The following is a 27,308-nucleotide window of genomic DNA, read 5'->3' as shown; positions in this document are numbered from 1 at the left end:
ACCTTAGAAATGCAGCGATTTGGCCAAGATCCATGGAATTCAAAGGGTTAGTCAGCGCTCTTCCAGCTGTTTGTGTTCAGTAATGTGATGTTCGAGTCTCTGTGCTTTTGGTTTAGCAGCAGCTGAACTGCATTTGGAAATAATGTGTGAATACAGCTCGCAGAGATTATAACAATTGTTTGTCTGCATTGGTGTGTGAGCGGTTGTCTAAATTAGGCGTAACAATCAAACCATCGACTGTTAGGGACATTTTAGCAAATGTGAGGAGTTCCATGTTGTACCTTGAAACTGTTTTTTTTTAAATAAATGTATGCGCTGTGACTGAATGTGAAGCAGTTGATGGACAACACAATGAGGTCGTTCCTGAGCAAATTATCACAACCGATGTTTTCCTTCATAATTATCAATACAGTGAATTGAATTAGATTACATCTACACCTGACCTGTTATAGACATCTGAATTCGACGCAGAGCAGCTTCTGGCCGTTGAATTCCTCTTCCCTGCTGCTCTGAAATGAATTCAGTAGGAAGTGTCATGTCTGTCTGTGTGGTTGTGAGAGACTGCGCTGAATCTGTTGTAGTCAATGTTCTGCTAGAAATCAGTCCAGTGGGAAATAGTGAAGTAGGAAACAAAAACGTGGAATGCTAGAAGCACAGAGCCCCAGGCAGTATGTATGGAAAGAGAAACCAGCTAACACTCGTGTCAGGGGCCTCTCTGAGAACAGTTCTGAGAAGAGACACCTTAATTGGTTTTCCACATATTCTGTTTTGCCTGTATGTGTGTTTCCAACATTTCCTGTCCCTGTCTGGTTCTTGTGTTCTGTCGCTCACAGGGAGAACCATGGGATTTTATGATTGTGTAAAGTAAGAATTCTGCAATCACCGTACTGATTTATTCAATTCATCAACAGGAGACGGGGAAAGTGCTGGTAGAAAATATTCCATACACTATTGACTCCGAGGAGGTAGTTACCCAGTTTTAGCTTTCCACTCCCACTTCACATTTCAGTCATCAGGATACTAATGCGTATTCAGATCATATTGACCAGTTTAGGGTGTATGTTCCTTCTTTTTCTACGCCCTCTGTGCACCTTCTCTCGACCCTTCCGCGCTAAATGCAACAATAAAGTGGAAATATTGCAGGATCCACTCAAACAGCTGGAATGGATTCTGCTCAGTATTTTCCCAAATTTCTCTTCCTCTCTCTGTTCCAGCGAACGTGATTGCGATTGTGATCCTGCGCCGGAGAAAGTGCGGTCTCTCCAAATGTGTTACTCGCTACATGATGGGAATGGCAGCGGCAGATCGCCTAGTCGTTATCTCGGATCCGCTGCTGACGTGGACTGCTTCGTTTTATTTTCCCCGATCATTCCTGTTCATCACTCCGGTGTGCAGACTCCGTGAATGGTTGGTTTTTGCGAGCACAGCGGCCTCTGTCTGGCTGACTGTCGCTTTCACCATCGATCGGTTTGTGGCCATTTGCTGTCAGAAGCTGAAAACAAGATATTGCACTGAAAGAACGGCGGCTGTGGTTATTTGGACAGTGAGTGTGTTGGCCTGTTTGGAGACTGTCCCCTGGGGCTTTGTATACGAGCAGTTTGTAATAATTGACCGTGTTCCCTGGTATTGTGCTCTTACACCGAGCTACAAAAACTCTCCATCATGGGCGGTATTTTCTATATTTCACCGCATTTTAACCCTTTGTGTTCCATTCTTTCTAATTTTGCTGTTCAATAAGCAGACTGTCAGACGGATTCTAGCGGCCAGTCGAGCCCGGGGGAGGCTCTGTCTGGCTGACTGTCGCTTTCACCATCGATCGGTTTGTGGCCATTTGCTGTGAGAAGCTGAAAACAAGATATTGCACCGAAAAAACGGCGGCTGTGGTTATTTGGACAGTGAGTGTGTTGGCCTGTTTGGAGAGTGTCCCCTGGAACTTTATATACGAGCCTTTGGTAATAATTGATGGTGTTCCCTGGTACTGTGTTTATACACAGAGCTTCCAAAACTCTTCCTCATGGGCGGCATACGAGATGCTGCACCACATTTTAACCCCTTGTGTCCCATTGTTTCTGATTTTGCTGCTAAATATTCAGACTGTCAGGCGGATTCTAGTGGCCAGTCGAGCCCGCAGGGGGCTCCGGGGGACAACAGAGTGGAGAGAATGACAAGGACCGGGAGATGGAGAACCGACGCAAATCCGTTGTTTTGCTCCTCAGCATAACCGGTAGTTTCATATTGTTGTGGGTAATACAGGTTGTATTTTATATATATATGAACGGATTTCATTGACTTTTGTTGATTCTGTCACGGATCCCCGTTACGTCATGTTAATTACATCAGATATGCTGCAGGTTCTCTGTTCCTACACCAACACGTGTATTTACGCCCTTACTCAGAGAAAATTCCGAGAGGAACTCAAGAAAGCAGTGAAATACCCAATGAATCGGATTTTGAAACTCATTAAAAGTTAGAAATAAATGTTGTTTGTATTACAATTCAGCTGCATTTACGCGCCCTATTCCGTACTCCCACTTGTGGATAAATTGAAACATACTGAATAGGGTTACAAAGCAATCACGAGAAAATCTGAGATGCTACAAAACAACGCACACAAAATCAGAGTACAGATAAAAGGTGTTGACAGTTTACTCTTTTCCATAGAAGTATCTTTTACACCTCATCTCACCTAAAATTGAAATTCGGGCGAATGTTACCCCCGCTACCCGGCATTGTCTACGCTGCCTGGTCCGGGAGTATATTGTCGTTTGTATCAAACACTCCTGCTCAAGTCATAACCGGTCTTTTCATTCTCGCGCTTATTCGCCGCCTTCTCTACCGGTAGGTTCTCCTTCTCTTTGCCACCTTCAACTATCTTCCAGCAGGAGAATTTTAACTGATCTTCAAAACAGCTGGCACCGTAGTGTCAGGTATTTATGCAGGTCTTTACTGCAGCCGCCGCCATACAGGTAGAGTGTATTGCTTGACAATATCTAGCACGATATGGTAAGGGTACAGACCTTAGTAACTATTGTCAGCATGCTATAAGGAGACAAGCTTTTACAACAGCTGGAGACAGAATAATAGAATTTTAACTGTTTTAAAAATGTCGCAAAATACCATTACCTTTACTTGTGGCGGGAGGGGGAGGGGGAGGGGGAGAGAGGGAGGGAGGGAGGGAGGGAGAGAGAGAGACAGAGAGACAGAGAGACAGAGAGAGACAGAGAGACAGACACTGGCACTGGCTGGACCGGCCGCTTCACACAGCCTCTGACTTTTACCTGTCCCACAGTGTGCTCAAGTCCCAGATGCACATTTCCAATACAACTGTTGCAGAGAACCACAGACAATCAATCTGTGCACATGGTATTCTGTACACAGTGTCCAACAGGCAGACACACAAGCCCAGATTCCATATCCCTACCCACAGAGCTGGGAGGACAGCAACAGCAGCGTTGTCAGAGTCAGTGTGAGTTCAGAAAAGGGAAAACAGATGGAGAATTCGGAACTGATGAATGTGGTGTGGGTGGAATTTAAGAAAGTTTCTGATAAACACATGGGATTGTGGGTAATGTACTTGTGTGGACTCTAAATTGATCAGCAGGTCAAAAACAGAGAAAGGGAATTATTGGGCCATTTGAGATTTGGGAAGCCCTGACCAGTAGGGTGATACAGAATTTGGTCTCAGTCCCCAGCTGTTCATAGTCTATATCAGTGATTTGGATGTGGGATAACAAAAGTATTTTAGGAGAGTTTTAGATAGGTACATGAAGCTTAGGAAATTAGAGGACTATGGGTAAGCCAAGTAATTTCTAAGGTAGGGACTTGTTCGGCACAACTGTGTGGGCCGAAGGGCCTGTATTGTGCTGTATGTTTTCTATGTTTCTAGCACGTATTATATCCATGTCTGCTGCTGTTACAGCGCTAGGTGGCAGGGACGATAGTGAGAAGGGTACAAAGCGGGTTTGGGGATGCAGACAGAAGTTTATGAGTGCGGATGGACAGAATGTGAGTCTATTCCACTACGAGATAACCAAACTAGGTAAGTCATTTTCACGTGGTGGCTTAGTAAATTTTTCAGAGAGAGCTGAGGCACCTGGTACAGAAATTATTGAGAGTAAAGCAGGTAATTAGGAGGGCAAACATTATTGTGCCTTGTGATGCAGGAGGATTGCCGGAGAAGGGTCGAGTCTCTTACGGGGAGGTGTCTTGTCGGGTTGTGGTAAGAGTGCACTTTGAATATTATTTGCAGGTCCAGTCACATTTCCTCGGGAAAGTTATCCCTGCAACAGAGAGTGTGCAGACACTGTTCCTCACACCGACAAGACTGGTTCCAGGGATAGCAGGCTAGCTGTGTGAGCTGGGAGGAGGTGAGCCGGGCCCGCATTCTCTGGAATTATCAGGAGATGTAATGAATACTTTCAGATCATTCCAACCGATTGCAGGGAGGATCTTTCCCCAGAAGGAGAATGCTATTATCAAGGAAGTCAGTCCAAGAATGAAGAAACAGATATTCACGACGAAGTAGAAATGTTACAAGAATCACCCCTTGTAATAATGATCAGTCAGGTACAGAGAATCTCTATTTACCAAGTAATGTTTTCTTGTTTCAAAGAACTAGCCCGTGAGTTCACAAGCTATCTACTTGTATGCACCATACTAGAATCCCTTAATGTCCATGAAGTGAAACGGTATTACTAGGGAAAGGAGTCGACGCTGGCCAGACGTTAGGTGAAATCGTGATATCCCTGTGTCCTTGGGCCCCTCCTTATCAGCGATGGGGGATGGGAACAAGTGCAGAGAGACAGAGGGGTGGAAAATGAGGGTAGAAGCAAAAAGTAGTAAGGTGAAAAGTAAAAGTGGCAGGCCAGCAAATCCAGGGCAAAAATCAAAAAGGGTCACTTTTCAACATAATTGTATAATGGTTAAGAGAGTTGTAAAAGTGCGCCTGAAGGCTTTGTGTGTCAATGCAAGGAGCATTCATAACAAGGTGGATGAATTAAAAGTGCAGATTGTTATTAATGACTATGATATACTTGGGATCACAGAGACATGGCTCCAGCGTGACCAAGGATGGGAGCTCAACGTTCAAGGATATTCAATATTCAGGAGGGATAGACATGATAGAAAAGGAGGTAGGGTGGCATTGCTGGTTAGAGAGGAGATTAATGCAATAGAAAGGAAGGACATTAGCCGGGAGGATGTGGAATCGATATGTGTAGAGCTGCATTACACTAAGGGGCAGAAAACGCTGGTGGGAGTTGTGTAGAGGCCACCTAACAGTAGCAGTGAGGTTGGAGATGGCATTAAACAGGAAATTAGAAATGCGTGCAATAAAGGAACAGCAGTTATAATGGGTAACTTCAATCTACATATAGATTGGGTGAACCAAATTGGTAAAGGTGCTGAGGAAGAGGATTTCTTGGAATGTATGCGGGATGGTTTTCTGAAACAAAATATCGAGGAACCAACTAGAGAGCAGGCCATTCTAGACTGGGTATTGAGCAATGAGGAAGGGTTAATTAGCAATCTTGTCGTGAGAGGCCCCTTGGGTAAGAGTGACCATAATATGGTGGAATTCTTTGTTAAGATGGAGGGTGACATAGTTAATTCAGAAACAAAGGTTCTGAACTTAAAGAAGGGTAAGTTTGAAGGTATGAGACATGAATTAGCTAAGATAGACTGGCAAATGATACTTAAAGGGTTGACGGTGGATATGCAATGGCAAGCATTTAAAGATCGCATGGTTGAACTACAACAATTGTTCATCCCAGTTTGGCAAAAGAATAAACCAGGGAAGGTAGTGCACCCGTAGCTGACAAGGGAAATTAGGGATAGTATCAATTCCAAAAAACAAACATACGAATTAGCCAGAAAAAGCGGCACACCTGAGGACTGGGAGAAATTCAGAGTCCAACAGAGGAGGACAATGGGAATAGGAAAGGGAAAAAAAGATTATGAGAGAAAACTGGTAGGGAACATAAAAACGGACTGTAAAAGTTTTTTTAGGTATGTGAAAAGAAAAAAGATTGGTTAGGACAAATGTAAGTCCCTTACAGACAGAAACAGGTGAATTGATCATGGGTAACAAGGACATGGCAGACCAATTGAATAACTACATTGGTTCTGTCTTCACTAAGGAGGACATAAATAATCTTCCGAAAATAGTAGGGGACCGAGGGTCTAGTAAGATGGAGGAACTGAGGGAAATACATGTTAGTAGGGAAGTGGTGTTAAGTAAATTGAAGGAATTAAAGGCAGATAAATCCCCAGGGCCAGATGGTCTGCATCCCAGAGTGCTTAAGGAAGTAGCGCAAGAAATAGTGGATGCATTAGTGATAATTTTTCAAAACTCTTTAGATTCTGGACTAGTTCCTGAGGATTGGAGGGTGGCAAATGTAACCCCGTTCTTTTAAAAAAAGGAGGGAGAGAGAAACTGGGGAATTATAGACCAGTTAGCTTGACATCGCTGGTGGGGAAACTGCTAGAGTCAGTTATCAAAGATGTGATAACAGCACATTTGGAAAGCGGTGAAATCATTGGACAAAGTCAGCATGGATCTGTGAAAGGGAAATCATGTCTGACGAATCTCACAGAATTTTTTGAGGATGTAACTAGTAGACTGGACAGGGGAGAACCAGTGGATGTGGTATATTTAGTTTTTCAAAAGGATTTTGACAAGGTCCCACACAGGAGATTAGTATGCAAACTTAAAACACGCGGTATTGGGGGTAAGGTATTGATGTGGATAGAGAATTGGTTGGCAGATAGGAAGCATAGAGTGGGAATAAATGGGACCTTTTCAGAATGGCAGGCAGTGACTAGTGGGGTACCGCCAGGCTCAGTGCTGGGACCCAAGTTATTTACAATATATATTAATGACTTAGATGAAGGAATTAAACACAGCATCTCCAAGTTTGTGGATGACACAAAGCTGAGTGGCAGTGTTAGCTGTGAGGAGGATGCTAAGAGGATGAAGGGTGACCTGGATAAGTTATGTGAGTGGGCAAATTCATGGCAGATGCAATTTAATGTGGATAAATGTGAGGTTATCCAGTTTGGTGGCAAAAACAGGAAAACAGATTACTATCTGAATGGTGGCCGATTAGGAAAAGGGGAGGTGCAGCGAGACCTGTGTGTCATTATACACCAGTCATTGAAAGTGGGCATGCAGGTACAGCAGGCAGTGAAAAAGGCGAATGGTATGCTGGCATTTATAGCGAGAGGATTCGAGTACAGGAGCAGGGAGGTACTACTGCAGTTGTACAAGGCCTTGGTAAGACCACACCTGGAGTATTGTGTGCAGTTTTGGTCCCTTAATCTGAGGAAAGACATTCTTGCCATAGAGGGAGTACAAAGAATGTTCACCAGATTGATTCCTGGGATGGCAGGACTTTCATATGATGAAAGATTGGATCGACTCGGCTTATACTCGCTGGAATTTAGAAGATTGAGGGGGGATCTTATTGAAACATATAAAATCCTAAAGGGATTGGACAGGCTCGATACAGGAAGATTGTTCCCGATGTTGGGGAGGTCCAGAGCGAGGGGTCACAGTTTAAGGATAAAGGGGAAGCCTTTTAGGGCCGAGATGAGGAAAAACTTCTTCACACAGAGAGTGGTGAATCTGTGGAATTCTCTGCCATAGGAAACAGTCGAGGCCAATTCATTGGCTATATTTAAGAGGGAGTTAGATATGGCCCCTGTGGCTAACGAGATCAGGGGGTATAGAGGGAAGGCAGGTACAGGGTTCTGAGTTGGATGATCAGCCATGATCATACTCAATGGTGGTGCAGGCTCGAGGGGCCAAATTGCCTACTCCTGCACCTATTCTCGATGTTTATATGTTTAAGTACCAGAGACAGAGTTTAGAATAGAACTGATTTATTTGTCACAGATGCAGAATATTAAACTCCAGTCCCATTAAAGGTGAATATGCAGCAGAAGAATCCCCCCCCCCGCCCCCCACCATGCCCAGTGACCAGGGTGCAGAACTGGGTGTGGTGAGCAGAAGCAATAATTGCAGAGTTCAGCACTGACAGTCACTCTCAAAATTGTATTCAGCAATGGTGATGGACAAATATCCAGCAAGCAGCTTATTGAAACTTCCTCACCAGTGTGAACCCGGTAGTGTGTCACAAGTGTAACATGCTGTAAGGTTTCACTGCTAATGTAACGGCCTCTGTGTAATGTTTCACTGCTGAGGTAATGGTTTCCCTGTAGCAGCAATGTTTAGGTTATGACCAGGGATAACAATGTTTTGGAGAGCGGGGCTATCCAATGAGAGAAATGTTGTTCTTCCTTGTGAGTCTGGAAGAGAGATTTCATGGTCATTTGCCAGGGAGAGATCGGAAGACGCGAATGGAGCGAGTGGGCCCTTTTTTCTTTTTTTTTGTTTTCTTTACTAAACTAAGAATTATAAAGCTCAATCTTTTAATCACATATTGGGTTCTGTTTGTTATTTCGGGGTACTGGTTTGTAACGGGGACAAATTGCGCCGCATCCTCCCAAATGACATTTCTTAAGTTTGGTTGGGGGGCTATCACCCACTACATTAAGCTGCTAGCTGAAGCAAGAGTTACATAGGGTTAAATGACTGGGTGAATCACTTCCCACATTCAGATCGGGTGAATGGCCTCTCCCCAGTGTGAACTCAATGATGCACATTTGGTTGATTTGGCTGAGAGAATCTCTTCTCAAAGTCTGAGCAGGAAATCAGCCTCCTGCTCAGACTTTGTGTGAACTCGCTGGTGTTTCTGTAGGTGGGGTGACTGAGTGAATCCCTTCCCACAGACTGAGCAGGTGAAAGGCCTCTCCCCAGTGTGAACTCGCTGGTGTGCCAGTAGGGTGGATGACCGAGTGAATCCCTTCCCACAGACTGAGCAGGTGAATGGCCTCTCTCCCGTGTGAACTCGCTGATGTACTTTCAGCTTAGATGAGCAAGTGAATCCCTTCCCACAGTCTGAGCAAGTGAACAGCCTCTCTCCAGTGTGAACTTGCTGATGGACCTTCAGTTCAGATGACGAGGTGCATCCCTTCCCACAGTCTGAGCAAGTGAATGGCCACTCTCTGGTGTGAACTGACTGGTGTCTCAGTAAATGAGATGACAAAGCGAATCCCTTCCCACAGTCTGAGCAGATGAATGGCCTCTCCCCAGTGTGAACTGACTGGTGTACCTTCCACTGGGATGAGCAAGTGAATCCCTTCCCACAGTCCGAGCAGGTGAACGGTCTCTCTCCAGTGTGAACTCTCTGATGTACCTTCAGTTTAGATGACTGAGTGAATTCCTTCCCACAGTCCGAGCAGGTGAACGGCCGCTCCCCGGTGTGAACTCGCTGGTGAGCCATCAGGTTAGATGGGCGAGTGAATCCTTCCCCACAAATTCGGCAGATGACAAGCCTCTGCCCTATGTGAACTGACTGGTGTGCCCACAGGTGGGAAGATCCACTGAATCCCTTCTCACAAACAGAAAAGGTGAATGGTCTTGTCCCAGTGTGAACTCGCTGATGTACCTTCAACTGAAATGACCAACTGATCCATTCCCACAGTCTGAGCAGGAAGGATGATCAACTGAATCTATTGCTGCACTTCTTAAATATCTGGACAGAGACAGCAAAGCTGTTGTGTTGTGTTCTAGATTCCCGTTGACAAATTCCTTGTCATTTTTAACCTGTAAAAACATTTACAAAATCCATCAATGGGTGTAGGGCAACATTACAGATGATATCACTTCAGTTGTCAAGGTGTGATCTGGCATCACACTATTACTGTGAAGTTCAACCCAAGTTGGAGAGTTGGAAATTTTTTCAACTGGGTATAGTGCTGTTAGCTGGAATGACCATCAAATTTTCTGATGCTCTTTCTGTCTCAATAAGAATGGGTCATTTCTGTCATCTCCAATCTGTGACCTGGCTCAGTTTGACTCTCTCCATTGGTATTATTCCCTGTTCCCACTGAGCTGCATGGGTTCCTGGCCCCACAGTAACTGAAACACTCTCACACAAATAGCCGGCAGTGCACTCCACGCACCCATCACTCTCTGTGTAAAAAAAACTTACACCTGACATCCCATAGAAACCATAGAAACTACAGCACAGAAACAGGCCTTTTGGCCCTTCTTGGCTGTGCCAAACCATTTTCTGCCTAGTCCGACTGACCTGCACACGGACCATATCCCTCCATACACCTCCCATCCATGTATCTGTCCAATTTATTCTTAAATGTTAAAAAAGAACCCGAATTTACCACCTCGTCTGGCAGGTCATTCCATGCTCCCACCACTCTCTGTGTGAAGAAGCCCCCCTTTAAACTTTTCCCCCCTCACCCTTAACCCATGTCCTCTGTTTTTTATCTCCCCTTGCCTCAGTGGAAAAAGCCTGCTTGCATTCACTCTATCTATACACATCATAATTTTATATACCTCTATCAAGTCTCCCCTCATTCTTCTACACTTCAGGGAATACAGTCCTAACCTATTTAACCTTTTCCTGTAACTGAGTTTCTCAAGTCCCGTCAACATCCTTGTAAACCTTCTCTGCACTCTTTCAACCTTATTTATATCCTTCCTGTAATTTGGTGACCAAAACTGAACACAATACTCCAGATTCGGCCTCACCAATGCCTTATACAACCTCATCATAACATTCCAGCTCTTATACTCAATACTTTGATTAATAAAGGCCAATGTACCAAAAGCTCTCTTTACGACCCTATCTACCTGTGACGACACTTTAGGGAATTTTGTATCTGTATTCCCAGATCCCTCTGTTCCACTGCACTCCTCAGTGCCTTACCATTAACCCTGTAAGTTCCACGTTGGTTTGTCCTTCCAACATGCAATACCTCACACTTGTCAGTATTAAACTCCATCTGCCATTTTTCAGCCCATTTTTCCAGCTGGTCCAAGTCCCTCTGCAGGCTCTGAAAACCTTACTCACTGTCTGCTACACCTCCAATCTTTGTATGATCAGCAAACTTGCTGATCCAATTTACCACATTATCATCCAGATCATTGATACAGATGACAAATAACAATGGACCCAGCACTGATCCCTGTGGCACACCACTAGTCACAGGCCTCCACTCAGAGAAGCAATTCTCTACCACCACTCTCTGGCTTCTTCCATCGAGCCAATGTCTAATCCAATATACCACCTCTCCATGTATACCTCGCGACTGAATTTTCCTAACTAACCTCCCATGCGGGACCTTGTCAAAGGCCTTACTGAAGTCCATGTAGACAATATCCACTGCCTTCCCTTCATCCACTTTCCTGGTAACCTCCTCGAAAAACTCCAATAGATTGGTCAAACATGACCTACCACGCACAAAGCCATGTTGACTCTCCCTAATAAGTCCCTGTCTGAGGTGACTTTAAACTGGAATGGTTGGGGGGTGAGAATCAAATTAAAGAGGCTAGGCGTGAGGAGGTTAGTTCACAACAGAGGGATAGGAACCAGTGCAGAGAGACAGAGGGGTGTAAAGTGAGGGTAGAAGCAAAAAGTACAGAGGAGAAAAGTAAAAGTGGCAGGCCGACAAATCCAGGGCAAGCATTAAAAAGGGCCACTTTTCAACATAATTGTATAAGGGCTAAGAGAGTTGTAAAAGAGCGCCTGAAGGCTTTATGTGTCAATGCAAGGAGCATTCGTAATAAGGTGAATGAATTGAAAGTGCAGATTGTTATTAATGATTATGATATAGTTGGGATCACAGAGACATGGCTCCAGGGTGACCAGGGATGGGAGCTCAACGTTCAGGGATATTCAATATTCAGGAGGGATAGACATGAAGGAAGGGGAGGTGGGGTGGCGTTGCTGATTAAAGAAGAGATTAACGCAATAGAAAGGAAGGACATAAGCCGGGAAGATGTGGAATCGATATGGGTAGAGCTGCGTAACACTTAAGGGGCAGAAGACGCTGGTGGGAGTTGTGTACAGGCCACCTAACAGTAGTAGTGAGGTCAGAGATGGTATTAAATAGGAAATTAGAAATGTGTGCAATAAAGGAACAGCAGTTATAATGGGTGACTTCAATCTACATGTAGATTGGGTGAACCAAATTGGTAAAGGTGCTGAGGAAGAGGATTTCTTGGAATGTATGCGGGATGGTTTTTTGAACCAACATGTCGAGGAACCAACTAGAGTCAGGCTATTCTGGACTGGATTTTGAGCAATGAGGAAGGGTTAATTAGCGATCTTGTCGTGAGAGGCCCCTTGGGTCAGAGTGACCAAAATATGTGGAATTATTCATTAAGATGGAGAGTGACATAGTTAATTCAGAAACAAAGGTTCTGAACTTAAAGAGGGGTAACTTTGAAGGTATGAGATGTGAATTAGCTAAGATAGACTGGCAAATACACTTAAAGGATTGACGGTGGATATGCAATGGCAAGCATTTAAAGGTTGCATGGATGAACTACAACAATTGTTCATCCCAGTTTGGCAAAAAAATAAATCAAGGAAGGTAGTGCACCCGTGGCTGACAAGAGAAATTAGGGATCGTATCAATTCCAAAGAAGAAGCATACAAATTAGCCAGAGAAAGTGGCTCACCTGAGGACTCGGAGAAATTCAGAGTTCAGCAGAGGAGGACAAAGGGCTTAATTAGGAAGGGGAAAAAAGATTATGAGAGAAAACTGGCAGGGAACATAAAAACGGACTGTAAAAGCTTTTATAGATATGTAAAAAGGAAAAGACTGGTAAAGACAAATGTAGGTCCCCTGCAGACAGAAACAGGTGAATTGATTATGGGCAGCAAGAACATGGCAGACCAATTGAATAATTACTTGGTTCTGTCTTCACTAAGGAGGACATAAATAATCTTCCAGAAATAGTAGGGGACAGAGGGTCCAGGGAGATTGAGGAACTGATCGAAATACATGTTAGTAGGGAAGTGGTGTTAGGTAAATTGAAGGGATTGAAGGCAGATAAATCCCCAGGGCCAGATGGTCTGCATCCAAGAGTGCTTAAGGAAGTAGCCCAAGAAATAGTGGATGCATTAGTGATAATTTTTCAAAACTCGTTAGATTCTGGACTAGTTCCTGAGGATTGGAGTGTGGCTAATGTAACTCCACTTTTTAAAAAAGGAGGGAGAGAGAAACCGGGGAATTATAGACCGGTTAGCCTAACGTCGGTGGTGGGGAAACTGCTGGAGTCAGTTATCAAGGATGTGATAACAGCACATTTGGAAAGCGGTGAGATGATCGGACAAAGTCAGCATGGATTTGTGAAAGGAAAATCATGTCTGACGAATCTCATAGAATTTTTTGAGGATGTAACTAGTAGAGTGTATAGGGGAGAACCAGTGGATGTGGTATATTTGGATTTTCAAAAGGCTTTTGACAAGGTCCCACACAGGAGATTAGTGTGCAAACTTAAAGCACATGGTATTGGGGGTAAGGTATTGGTGTGGGTGGAGAATTGGTTAGCAGACAGGAAGCAAAGAGTGGGAATAAACGGGACCTTTTCAGAATGGCAGGCGGTGACTAGTGGGGTACTGCAAGGCTCAGTGCTGGGACCCCAGTTGTTTACAATATATATTAATGACTTGGATGAGGGAATTAAATGCAGCATCTCCAAGTTTGCGGATGACACGAAGCTGGGTGGCAGTGTTAGCTGTGAGGAGGATGCTAAGAAGATGCAGGGTGACTTGGATAGGTTGGGTGAGTGGGCAAATTCATGGCAGATGCAATTTAATATGGATAAATCTGAGGATATCCAGTTTTGTGGCAAGAACAGGAAAACAGATTATTATCTGAATGGTGGCTGATTAGAAAAAGGGGAGGTGCAACGAGACCTGGGTGTCATTATACACCAGTCATTGAAAGTGGGCATGCAGGTACAGCAGGCAGTGAAAAAGGCGAATGGTATGCTGGCATTTATAGCGAGAGGATTCGAGTACAGGAGCAGGGAGGTACTACTGCAGTTGTACAAGGCCTTGGTGAGACCACACCTGGAGTATTGTGTGCAGTTTTGGTCCCCTAATCTGAGGAAAGACATCCTTGCCATAGAGGGAGTACAAAGAAGGTTCACCAGATTGATTCCTGGGATGGCAGGACTTTCATATGAAGAAAGACTGGATGAACTGGGCTTGTACTCGTTGGAATTTAGAAGATTGACGAGGGATCTGATTGAAACGTATAAGATCCTAAAGGGATTGGACAGGCTAGATGCAGGAAGATTGTTCCCGATGTTGGGGAAGTCCAGAACGAGGGGCCACAGTTTGAGGATAGAGGGGAAGCCTTTTAGGACCGAGATTAGGAAAAACTTCTTCACGCAGAGAGTGGTGAATCTGTGGAATTCTCTGCCACAGGAAACAGTTGAGGCCAGTTCATTGGCTATATTTAAGAGGGAGTTAGATATGGCCCTTGTGGCTACGGAGGTCAGGGGGTATGGAGGGAAGGCTGGGCGGGGTTCTGAGTTGGAGGATCAGCCATGATCATAATAAATGGCGGTGCAGGCTCGAAGGGCCGAATGGCCTACTCCTGCACCTATTTTCTATGTTTCTATGTCTATCGAAATGCTTGTAGATTCTGTCTCTTAGTACTCCCTCCAATAACTTACCTACTACCGATGTTAAACTCACCGGCCTATAATTTCCCGGATTACTTTTCGATCCTTTTTTAAACAACGGAACAACATGAGCCACTCTCCAATCCTCCGTCACTTCACCCATAGACAGCGACATTTTACATATTTCTGCCAGGGCACCCGCAATTTCAAAACTAGTATCCTCAAGGTCCGAGGGAACACTCTGTCAGGTCCCCGGGATTTATCCACTTTAATTTTCCTCAAGACAGCAAGCACCTCCTCCTTTTCAATCTGTACAGTTTCCATGATCTCACTACTTGATTCCCTCAATTCCATAGACTTCATGCCAGTTTCCTTAGTAAATACAGATGCAAAAAAACCTATTTAAGATCTCCCCCATTTCCTTTATTTCCGCACATAGCCGACCACTCTGATCTTCAAGAGGACCAATTTTATCCCTTACAATCCTTTTCCTCTTAATATACTTATAAAAGCTCTTTGGATTATCCTTCACTTTCACTGCCAAGGCAACCTCATGTCTTCTTTTAGCCCTCCTGATTTCTTTCTTAAGTATTTTCTTTCACTTCTTATACACCTCAAGCACCTGATTTACTCCCTGTTTCCTATACATTTCATACAACTCCCTCTTCTTCTTTATCAGAGTTGCAATATCCCTTGAGAACCAAGGTTCCTTATTCATATTCAATTTGCCTTTAATCCTGACAGGAACATACAAACTCTGCACTCTCAAAACTTCCCCTTTGAAGGCTTCCCACCTACCAATCACATCTTTGCCAGATAACAACCTGTCCCAATCCATGCTTTTTAGATCCTTTCTCATTTCTTCAAATTTGGCCTTCTTCCAGTTCAGAACCTCAACCCTCGGACCAGATCTATCCTTCTCCATGATCAGATTGAAACTAATGGTGTTATGATCACTGGAACCAAAGTGCTCCCCTACACAGACTTCCGTCACTTGTCCTAACTCGTTTCCTAACAGGAGATCCAATATTGCATCCCCTCCAGTTGGTCCCTCTATATACTGATTTAGAAAACTTTTCTGAACACATTTTACAAACTCTAAACCATCTCGACCACTAACAGTATGGGAGTCCCAATCAATGTATGGAAAATTAAAATCCTCTACCACCACAACTTTATGTTTCCTGCAGTTGCCTGCTATCTCTCTGCAGATTTGCTCTTCCAAGTCTCGTTGACTATTGGGTGGTCTGTAATACAATCCCACTAATGTGGCCATACCATTCCTGTTTCTCAGCTCCACCCATAAGGACTCAGTGGACAATCCCTCTAATCTGTCCTGCCTGAGCACTGTTGTAACATTTTCCCTAACAAGCAATGCTACTCCCCCACCTTTCATTCCTCTGCCTCGATCACATCTGAAACATTGGAACCCTGGAATATTAAGCTGCCAGTCCTGCCCCTCCTGTAGCCAAGTTTCACTAATTGCTATAATGTCATAATTCCACGTGTCAATCCACGCCCTCAACTCATCTGCCTTCCCCGCAATACTCCTAGCATTGAAATATATACACCTCAGAAGATTTTTACCGCCACTCACAACCTTTCTATCAGCGGATTTGCTTAAACTTTCAACATCACTCATTTTCACCCCAGCCACACTGTCAGCTCTGGCACTCTGGTTCCCATCCCCCTGCAAATCTAGTTTAAAGCCTCCCCAATAGCACTAACAAACCTCCCTGAAAGGATATTGGTCCCCCTGTAGTTCAAGTGTAACCCGTCTCTCTTCTACAGGTCCCACCTGCCCCAGAAGAGGTCCCAATGATCCTGAAATCTGAAACCCTGCCTCCTACACCAGTTCCTCACCTACTTGTTCCTCCTCCAGAGCATCCTATTCCTACCCTCACTGGCACGTGGCATAGGTAGCAATCCTGAGATTACCACCCTTGAGGTCCTGCTTTTCAACTTCCTACCAAGCTCTCTATACTCACTATCCAGGACCTCCTCACTCTTCCTTGCTATGTCATTGGTATGGATGTGCACCACGACATATAGCTGGTCACCCTCCCACTTCATAATGTCATGCAATCGATCAGAGACATCCTTGACCCTGGCACCTGGGAGGCAACAAACCATCCTGGATTCTCTGTCACGACCACAGAACCTCCTATCTGCACCTCTAACTATCGAGTCCCCTATCACTACCGCTCTCCTCTTTATCCCCCCTCCCTTCTGCACTGCAGAGCCAGGCTCAGTGCCAGAGATCCGGCTACTGCAGCCAGTCCCAGGTAAGTCATCCCCCCCAACAGTATCCAAAGCGGTATACTTGTTGTTGAGGGGAATGGCCACAGGGGAACCCTGCTCTGCCTGCCCTTTCCCCTTCCCTCACCTGACAGTGACTCAATTTCCTGTCCTCTGCTCCTTTGGTGTAACTACCTCCCTGTAGCTACGATCTATAATATCCTCATTCTCCCGAATGATCCGCAGGTCATCCAGCTCCTCTCGGTATCTATTTCCAAGCACCTTAAAACTATGCCCCTCGTGTTCATTATTTCAGCCCTGGGAAAAAAACCTCTGGCTATCCACACGGTCAATGCCCCTCATCATTTTATACACCTAAAAAAGGCTCTGAACATAAACAAGGAAATTATACATTGCTTTGAGGATTTGTTAGAAGTATACAAAATTATGAGGGTATAGATAGGGTAAATGCAAGCAGCTTTTTCCACTGAGGTTTGGGTGGGACGACCACCAGATGTCCTGGGTAAGTAGGGAAGGAGAAACTTAACAGGAACAAGTGGAAAAGCTCTTTACTGAAATGGGCGTTGGAGTGAGGAATGAGATGCCAGCACAAGTGGTGAATATAAGCTTGGTTTCACCATTTAAAATAAGTTTGATAGGTACCTGGATGGTAGGGGTATGCAGGGCAATGGTCTCGGTGCAGGTGGTTGCATTAGACAGCTTAAATGTATTTTCAGCATTGACTAGATGGGCCAGATAGCCTGTTTCCATATTGAACCATGTTTCTATGTTTCTGTGACAGAGAAGCTGGCCAAACTTGTTCAGAAGGGAAAAGGTAGAAGTAACAATGGAGCAGCAATGGCTGGAGTTTCTGGGAGCAATTCGGGAACTGAGTGATAGATACATCCCAAAGAAGTGAAAGCATTGGATGGGCAGGAGGAGACAACCGTGGCTGAAATGAGAAGCGAAAGCCAACATAAAAGCCAAAGAGAGGGCAAAATATAGAGCAAAAACTATTGAGAAGCTTTTAGAAACCAACAGCAGACGACTAAAAAAAAAAGTCAGATGAGCTCAGGGGGTGTAAATATGATATTGTAGTCATTAATAAGTCTTGGTAGCACTCAAAATTCTGAGGCATTTAGAGGAACAAAATATCCGGGGCCTCAATATCTCTTGAAAAACAAAGTTCCCTGCACCAGTTACCTTTCAACTTTTATTTTTGGAGGCACATACAAACTCTACACACTCAAAATTTCACCTCTGAAGGCCTCCCACTTACTATGTACTCCTTTGCCAGAAAACAGCCTGTCCCAAGCCACACTTGTCAGATCCTTTCTGGTACCATCAAAATTGACCTTTCTCCAATTTAGAATCTCAACCCATGGTCCAGACCTCACTTTTTCCACTTTTTTACTTTGAATCTTATGGAATTATGATCACTAATTTCTGTCACCAGCCCTGGATCATTTCCTAACAGCTTATTGCACTCTTTTATGTCAGGAATTCTACGTACTAATTAAAGGCACATTTGACAAACTCTACCCCATCTAGTCCTTTAACAGTACGGGAGTCTCAGTCAATATACGGAAACTTAAAATCACTTAATGAATGAAGCTTTGTTTCATGGCATGGTCTGCAAACTCTTCACAAATTTGTTCCTCTAAACCCTTCTGAATGTTGGGTGCAACCAAGTCCTAATAATGGCTACAATATCATAATTCCCTGTCCTCAGCTCATCTGGCTTTCCTACGATGTGATATATACAGCTCAGCACATTCATCGCACCATGCTCAGCCATTTGATTGCTGACTCTCTCTGCGGCCTGAACAACATCTGACTGGTGTCAAGAAAACAAATTCTCTCTGATTGTCACAAAAAACAAAGGAGCTGATTGTGGACAACAGGAGGAATGGAGACAGTCTAACCCCTACTGACATCAATGGATCTGGGGTTGAAAGGGTGAACAGTTTTCAGTTCCTCAGCATAAACATCACCGAGGATCTCACATGGTCTGTACTTACCGGCTGTGTTGTGAAAAGAGCATAGCAGCACCTCTTTCATATCAGTCGGTTGAAGAAGTCTGGGATGGGGCCCCAAATCCCAAGAACTTTCTACAGGGACACAATTGAGAGCATCCTGACTGGCTGCATCATTGCCTGGTATGGGAACTGTACTTCCCTTAATCGCAGGAACCTGCAGAGAGTGGTGCGGACAGCCCAGAGCACCTGTAGATGTGAACCTCCCACTATTCAGGACATTTACAGTGACAGGTGTGTAAAAAGGGCCCAAAGGATATTGGCGACCCCATTCACCACAACCACAAACTGTTCCTGCTGCTACCATCCAGGAAACGGTACCACAGCAAAGGACCAACAGGCTCTGGAGCATCATCTTCTACCAGGCCATCAGACTGATTAATTCATGCTGATACAAATGCATTTCTATGTTATATTGACTGACAGATGTATAAACTATCTATTATAAATTACTATAAATTACACATTGCACATTTAGATGGAGATGTAACGTAAAGATTTCTACTCCTCGTGTAGATGAAAGATGTATGTGATAAAGTCAATTAAATTCAATTCACCATCTCCACTCTCTGTTCTGTCATTCTGGCTCCCATTCTCCCTGCAAACTATTTTAACCATATCACCCCCTCCCCCACACACTGGCACTAGCAAGCCTTACCACTAGGATATTAGTCCCCTCTTGTTCTGTTGCGTTAACTAGATAATCCCTCCAACAATTTGTAAAGAGGCCCACTTGTTGTTGTGGGGGTTGGCCACAAGAGTACTCTGCGATGGCTATTGAATCTCATTCTCCTTCCTGACTCTCACCCAGCTTCCAGTGTCCTGCACCTTAAGTGTAACTCACCTTTCTTCATGTCATATCTATCAACCCCTCCATCTTCTGGATGATCCAGAATTCATCCATTTCAAGTTCTAGTTCCTTAAAGTGCAGGGTTACAAGCTGTAGCTGGATACACATCTTGTAGATAGGAGAGGAGGGCAGGAACGCAAGTCTAAAGTTCGAACTGATAAGGAAACAAGGGATCCCCAACCCATGTCTGGCATACCGACCCTGTTTGAGGACAATAACCGTGATGAGGAGTGGGCACCCACCGTACCACCCCCCCCCCACCAGCTTACCAGGGGCAAAGTGGACCCAGTGCTCCCGAACCCCAATCCTCCCAGTACTCAGATATGGTGGCCGCTCGGGTAAAACAGCGGCGGCAGGGAAGGGGAGGTCCCTATACCCTGAGATCCAGAAAGGGAATACCGAGGATTATTCCGTGACAGGGAGGGAAGAATCCAATAAAACAGCAGAGTTAATGGCTCCACAAAGACCATTGCCCACCTGAATGCTGCCCAATCCACGAGCAGGAGGAGGGACAGCCCTCAGTAATTCCTGTGTATGCACCCTGGAAGCCTCAGGAAATGATAATGATCATGAATCAGGCCCCAGATAGAAAAGAACAACCAGCACAGTTTGCTCAGTATGTCCGCAGTACTAAACAAATGTTTAATGCAACCTTGCAAGATTTATTCAGTCTCTGCTGCATGATTCCCTCAGCTGATGAGGGGTGGAAATGGAAGGCCGAATTGAGATACCAAACCTATCAGGAGTTACAGACGGGAAACCATAATGGGAATGAACAGACAGACCAGATTATTCAAGCCTTGGAAGGGCTCTCCAGCAATCTGTAAACATCATTAAAGTACTTGAATACAAACCTATGCCTGGAGAATCGGGACCAGAGTATTGGGAGCAAATTGTGGGCTGCTATGGCACTTTTGCAGGAGACCAAGCCTTTAATGATGGGAATTTGTTCCCCCCCCCCCCAGTTTAATGCCTTACTGCTCCAATGCTTACCAACTAAGTTAGCCAACATGATTAAAACAAATAATATGGATCGGCCTGACTATGAACAAAATCGAATGCGACGAGTTTTGACATATTACTGGGACCCGGCTTTTGAATCCGGACGAACCCCGAAGGGAAGTATTATCAAAGGTGAATATGTTCAGCGGGAAGAACGACGCAAGCAGGCTATATCTGGGGATCAGAAATGGGAACCAAAGCACGCAACGCATGTATTCATGTGCAGGTGGAATTCCAGGGGATCCAGTGTGATGTTTCATTTACAGCCACCACCAGTCTGGGGTGTAATCTCGCAGGGGGAGACTTGCTATGTACCTTGGAAGTCGAGATTCTATGCTCAGACAAGGGTATGACCCTGGGACCAGTGAACAACTGGCAGTTTCCCCAGTTACTGACCCCCAGTGGTGAGCACTTAACCTGGACTCCACTGCATTTGAACCCCTTCTGCCAGCGGTTGACTCTCATGTGACTGTGCTATGAGCCTACGGGGTGCTCAGCTGAGGAAAGCCAATATTATACACTCCTCGAGGGACAGAAGTTCCCAGTCACGGTGATTGGAGAGGTGAAAGGAAGAGAGGGCAGTGCATTTCTGGCCAAGGTTCCAGATTTCCTTTGGCGACAGACAGGACTGGTGGTTCCCCATATCACCGTTAGGGTTTGCCCTGGATTCAAGCCAAAGAGCCCAGGGTTCCTTGCCTACACCTTGATGAAACAAGCCTCCAACAGAGAGGGAGACTGGCAAGACTTGGTCGTGGGCCAACTCCAATACTGGAAGGAGTCTGAGGTGAAGACGGGACATCTGGTAAGACATTACTTTAATATTGACCGAATGTTGTTCCCCATCTCTGATGTTGATGTTGTTCCCCATCTCTGGGCAATTTAAAGCCATGAAGTCGGCCATACCACTGCCCCGCTGTCTGGATCACCGTGAAAGAAGGACAGACTCTCCCATCCCTTCTGCAATACCCCCTCAAGCCCAAGGCAACATTGGGTTCTCTCCAGTTGACGTTCTCAGTCCTTTGGCAGGTTCACTTGTTGCTGTTCCCTCATCTTCAGCTGCGGTTCGCTTACAGTTATGGGCTTTTCCTCCAATAAATCTTTCACCGCAGGTCTAACTTTAACACGAAAGATAATGAAGCACGTTAACAATACAAAGGAGAACAAAACAATTCTGTTCAATGTTCCTAAAAATAAAACTCACCGAAATTTAAGCATTGAAGACAAATGTAATGATCTCAGTGAACAAATCTGTAAATATCGCTGACACGTCATAATACCTGATAAGGGATAGGAAGGAGTCATCGTTCAGTCATGGTAAGACATGAGATGTAGGAGCAGAATCAGGTGATTCGATCCATCGAGTCTGCTCCACCATTCAACCATGGCTGATTTTTATTCCAACACCATATTCTTGCCTTCCTCCTGTAACCCTGAAGCTACTTAGCAATCACAAATATATTAATCTCTGCCATAAATATACACAAATGACAGCCTCAACCACACTCTCTGGTAACAAATTCCACAAATAAGCAACCCTTTACTTAAGATATTCTCCTCATCTCAATTTTATGGGGAAGCTTCTTTATTCTGAGACTGTGCTCTCAGATCCCAGGCTCTCCATCTAATGGAAACATCCTCTCCATGTCCACTGTATCCAGGCTTTTCAACATTTGGTAGGTTTACTTAAACAAGCACCACCCCCACCCCCACCATCTCTCTGAACTCCATTGAGCACAGGCCCAGAACCACTGACTAATAGACAGGTGACAGTGAGGGGGAATTTCCAAACATGGTTTGAACTCTGAACCCCTGGATCCAATTCTACCTTTCCAAACATTTAATCACAGCCTCTCCCTGTGAGGGATGGAATGTGACCTTACTCTCTCCTTAGATTAGCAATCATTGCTTCCAAAGGATCTCCAGAAACAAATATCTGATCCCAAACCAGAAATACTCACTCATAAATCCAAGCAGTTTGATCCCCAAATCCATTTTACCTTGGTGAAAATCTGTGATAGGGTCACACAGCTGAACGTGCCACTTACCGACCCCAGAATCCTCACACATCGTCCCCATATTAGGAATTTCCCCACAACCAATGTCCAGCAACCTGAGACTTCCGAATCATTGTGGAAGGAGGAACATTCAGCCCCATCTACAGAAGTACTGACTTGGGTCAAATCCCAAATACTAACAGTTCCATATGCCTGGAGTCTGCATCCCAGGATTACAGACCAAGCACCAATTTTCCCAGGACTCCCCTGTTGCCGGTAACATGCTGCAGTGTGTCAGCCATTCAGAGTTCAAAAACTAACACTCCTGCATCAACCTGTGGTAGAATGGGAACCTGATAATCGTCTGACTGGGCCAGATATTGGGCTGCAAAACCTGGGTGTTGGTCTCCAGCAGCTAAAATGAACACATTTTATCATTATCTTGTTGTTAAATGAGATTTTGCCGAGCACAATTGGCCATCACATTTTCTGTAGGCTAACAGGATTAACAGGCTTTTCATTTCAAATTGAAATTAAGTGCTGGAAACTCGGTACATCAGATTGGGGGTGTGGAAAGAGTAAATGTGGAAAACTGAGTATCAGAACTGATGTTGCACGATCTGCAGAACACTTCCAGCATTTTCTCTTTTTACTTTAAGTGACGCACAACTGTTGACTGATTACAAGATGTTTGTGATAGCCTGAATAATGTTGAACAAATATAATGACCACATTCATTAATTATCTCTTCATTCCAACACAGGGTTAATACAGTCGATACAGTCAATGCTCACAACATCCTCCCCACCCCTCTATCAATCTGTTCCATCTGCCCCCAAGGTCACTAACTCTCAATGAGGGGAAGTGACCAGAGTGCTATAAAAATGTGCACCACTCCCTGCAGATTCTGTGGGCTGTTTCTGCCAACAGGGAAATTGCCTCTTCAAAAAAGACCAAAACAGGAAATAACAGACTCAACTTTAAATGTGGAGAGTCTTCTGTTGTCAAAGATTAACATAGTGACCGTTTGGTAACTTTGAAAATAAAATTGTGGTGACTGTCTTTATCCTTCCCCATTCTGCATTAAATAAATTCCCTGGTCATTCCAGGTAACAAACAGAAATCACTCAGTGAGACAAAACACTTCACAGTGAAGGCAACAGTAGGAGACAGATTGTTGATTTATAATCATTGGTAGGATACAGGCTGGACAGAGTTTGAACAAGATGATTGATATACAGGTATATCATTAAGGTGGTGGGATACAGACTGGACAGAGGCTGAACAAGATGATTGATACATATCATTGAGGTGGTGGTATACAGGCTGGACAGAAGTTGAACAAGATGATTGATATACAGGTATATCATTAAGGTGGTGGGATACAGACTGGACAGAGGCTGAACAAGATGATTGATACATATCATTGAGGTGGTGGTATACAGGCTGGGCAGAGGTTGAATAAGATGGGCAGGGGATGAGCAGATAGAACCAAATGGGAGAAGAGATCAAGGACGATCACTGATAGTCCTCCAGCAATACACAGATGCTGAATTAACACTACGTACTACTATGTACGAAAATGACAAAAACAGAACAGCAACTTTGGCATTTACCCTTCTTCCCTAACCAACTTTTATCAACACAGCATGGAAAGTATTCGAAGGTTCGGTGACCAACCCCGGCAGATTTTGTCCAGGAAGCGGGGTGAGACCGCGAGTTCGGGGGATTAAACGGGACTCACTGCCGAACATCGCTCGGGACCGACTCAATACTCACCGCATGGATCTTGTCGCTCTCGCTGCGCAGAGAACGATCAGTCCCCCAACCCCCCGCCTGCCCGCCCGAGGGGGCGAGGACCCTCACTCGATCCGAATCCCGCAGACGATCAGTCGCTCCGGAAAAAGACGGGAAGAAAAATCGCCGCCGGTCCCGGGACTGCGAGCATGCGCAATGTGCTTATAGCGTCATCAGAGCGGGGGGGGGGGCGGGCCTCGAATACGATCCTGCAGATGCTGCCGATCTGCGATAAACGGCATCACGTGACGGCAGAGGGTCTCCCACGTGACCCGGTGACTGCCTGACCCACCGGCCACATTTCCCACTTCATTTCACATTCACAACTCTCCCCTCTCAGCCGCATGTTTCTGCCCGATCCTCCCTTCCTCCATCATGGAATTAATTTCCATCTTCAGCAGCTCTCTGTTGCCCCAACCACTCACCTCCCACCCCCGTCACTATTTCCACCTTCCCACCTCCCCCTCACCTGGATCCACCTCTCACTCCCCAGCTCTTGCCCCATCCCCACCCCTCACCTCTTTTGTCTATTTCCCGTCCACTCTCAGTCCAGAGGGAGAGTCTCGGCCCGAAATGTTGACGGTCCATTTCCCTTCACAGATGCTGCCCGACCCACTGAGTTCCTCCGGCAGTTTGTTCTTTGGTCTGTTTAACCCGGGTTAGTGTGGGGAGCGGGATTTTACACCATATTCCCCGTACAATCTCAACAAAGCACAAATAATTGTCACTTTGCCCGGAACATTGGCCCCGCTTGCAGGGCAACAGTCTGCCGGTGTTTGCCCCCCAATGTGGTGAATCGCCACCACCGTGGGCTCAGACATTTCCACAGATGAGCCCCTCCTGTCCCCACCGGGACAAACATCCTGTCCGCCCCCTCTCTCACCGTCTTCATCCTTTCAATAAAATCCCCCTCTCCCTCTCCGGGGAACCGGCATCAACCCGACGGGCCGAGCGGTCTCCTCCTACCTCTCAGCGATACATCAGACTCCGGCCGCAGGAGACGCTTCACAAACGCCCCAACTTCCCTCGGAGGGAAATGGAAATAAATCAGAAAGCGGACATTTACTTTGGGATTTGTTCCGCTCTGATGAGGAGTTGACGATTGAGGGGGCGACGGAGTCCGCGGGTAACGCCCTCTCGGCTGGTCCGCCTCCGCGACTGGTTGTAACCGGTGATTGACATCGCTTCGCACCAATGGGAATAGCGCAGCTCCTGAATCCTCTATTGACAACGGTGGGGGAGGGACTGGTCACATGATTAGTAGCCCAGCCGTTAAACCGATAAAGCTCGAGCTCACCAGCGCGTGGGTGACGTAAGACACCGCGCACGTGAGGGCAGATCCCGGTGTGGGGAGCCCATGTGTGACGTCAGGCGCGTGGGTGCGCCTGTGTGACGTCACCTGTGGGGGAGCGCTTGTAATTAAAAACACCTGAATGGACGTTTCTTATGATTTCAGTGGGACGACAACATTAATCACGGGTTTCATCACTGAATCCAGTGTTGTGAGATGTAAAGTCCCCTGTTATGTGTCCGGCTGTGCCGTGTTGTTGGTGGAGTGGGCAGCGTGGTGTTTGTCTCGATTCGGGTCACAACACCAGAATTGCCAGCGGGGTCCACACACAGTGTATTAGTGAACAGAAAACCTCTCGTCCCTGCAGTCTCTGTCTCCTGGTAAACTCAACACCCTGACAATGTGGACCATAGACACCCCTTCCTCTCAGAGTCAGGGAATCACTCAGACAGCTGATCAAAGAGAGGAATTATATTTAGCTCCTCCGCAGTTGTGCGGGGTAGGGTTTCTTTTTGAGGGGGGAGGAAGTATCGATATTAGGCTAACAGGAGGGGGCATAGTTTTAAGGAGCTTGGAAATAGATACCGAGGGGATGTCATTGGTAAATTTTTTTTCCACAGAGAGTGGTGGGTGTGTGGAATGCACTGCCGGCTATTTGTGTGAGAGTGTTTCAGTTACTGTGGGGCCAGGAACCCATGCAGCTCAGTGGGAACAGGGAATAATACCAGTGGAGAGAGTCAGACTGAGCCAGGTCACAGATTGGAGATGGCAGAAATGCCCCATTCTTATAGAGACAGGAAGAGCATCAGAGAATTTGATGGTCATTCCAGATACCAGCACTGTGCCCAGTTAGAAGATGATTTCTCTCTCCAACTTGGGTTGAACTTCACTGTAATAGTGTGATGCCAGATCACACCTTGACAACTCAAGTGATCTCATCTGAAATGTTGTCTGACACCCACTGATGGATTTTGTAACTCTTTTTACAGGTTAAAAATGACAAGGAATTTGTCTACGGGCATCTCGAACACAACACGTCAGTTTTGCTGTCTCTGTAAGGGATTCACTCGATCATCCTTCCTGCTCAGAGTGTGGGGAGTGATTCACTCGATCATCTGACCGACTGGCACTCCCGTCATTTTACACAGGGGGTGGCCATTTACCTGCTCAGACAGTGGGAATGGATTCAGTCGGTCATCGCAACTGAAGGTTTATCAGTAAGTTGACATTGGGCAAGGCTATTCATCTGTTCTGTGGGTGAGAAGGGATTCAGTCAGTCTTCCCACCTGTGAACACACCAGTCAGTTCACACTGGGCAGAGGCTACTCATCTGCTGAATTTGTAGGGAAGGATTCACTCGGTTATCTGCCCTAATGGCTCACCAGCGAGTTCACACCGGGGAGCGGCCGTTCACCTGCTCAGACTGTGGGAAGGGATTCACTCAGTCATCCAACCTACAGAGTCACCAGCAAGTTCACAGTGGGGAGAAGCCGTTCACCTGCTCAGTCTCTGGGAAGGGATTCACACAGACACCAGTCAGTTCACACTGGGGAGAGGCGGTTCACCTGCTCAGACTGTGGGAAAGGATTCGCTT

The 27,308-nt window shown here is 45.5% G+C and overlaps 2 protein-coding genes across 3 annotated transcripts in view; both read right to left on the bottom strand.

Annotated features, from left to right (window-relative positions):
* Positions 1-20,509, bottom strand: part of LOC134341659 (gastrula zinc finger protein xLCGF3.1-like) — a 501,443-nt gene extending 480,934 nt beyond the window's left edge. Inside the window, exon 1 of the mRNA XM_063039571.1 lies at positions 20,108-20,509. The gene's annotated coding sequence lies outside the window, so the exon portion shown is untranslated. The remainder of the gene's footprint in view (positions 1-20,107) is intronic.
* Positions 8,376-24,544, bottom strand: LOC134341670 (zinc finger protein 239-like). 2 transcript variants are annotated; one of them, XM_063039595.1, is made up of 3 exons: positions 24,406-24,539; positions 21,834-21,909; positions 8,376-9,667 (listed from the first exon to the last, which is right to left on the bottom strand). In XM_063039595.1, the coding sequence occupies exon 3, from the start codon at positions 9,342-9,344 to the stop codon at positions 8,694-8,696; it is 651 nt and encodes a 216-aa protein (XP_062895665.1). In that variant the 5' UTR covers positions 9,345-9,667; positions 21,834-21,909; positions 24,406-24,539; the 3' UTR covers positions 8,376-8,693. The 2 variants fall into 2 exon arrangements, with proteins under 2 accessions (XP_062895665.1, XP_062895664.1); XM_063039594.1 differs by lacking the exon at positions 21,834-21,909 and having other exon boundaries at positions 24,406-24,544.
* Positions 24,545-27,308: the final 2,764 nt, after the last annotated feature.

Source organism: Mobula hypostoma, unplaced genomic scaffold (assembly GCF_963921235.1).
Source record: "Mobula hypostoma unplaced genomic scaffold, sMobHyp1.1 scaffold_36, whole genome shotgun sequence".
NCBI classification, from domain to species: domain Eukaryota; kingdom Metazoa; phylum Chordata; class Chondrichthyes; order Myliobatiformes; family Myliobatidae; genus Mobula; species Mobula hypostoma.
Note: the sequence above shows the minus strand (reverse complement) of the source record. Positions and strands in the feature narration are given on the sequence as shown.

What these genes read in the sequence shown, in the direction of transcription:
- LOC134341670 (XM_063039594.1), bottom strand. Translation starts at nt 9,344, where the DNA reads ATGGCTCACCAGCGAGTTCACACCGGGGAGCGGCCGTTCACCTGCTCG.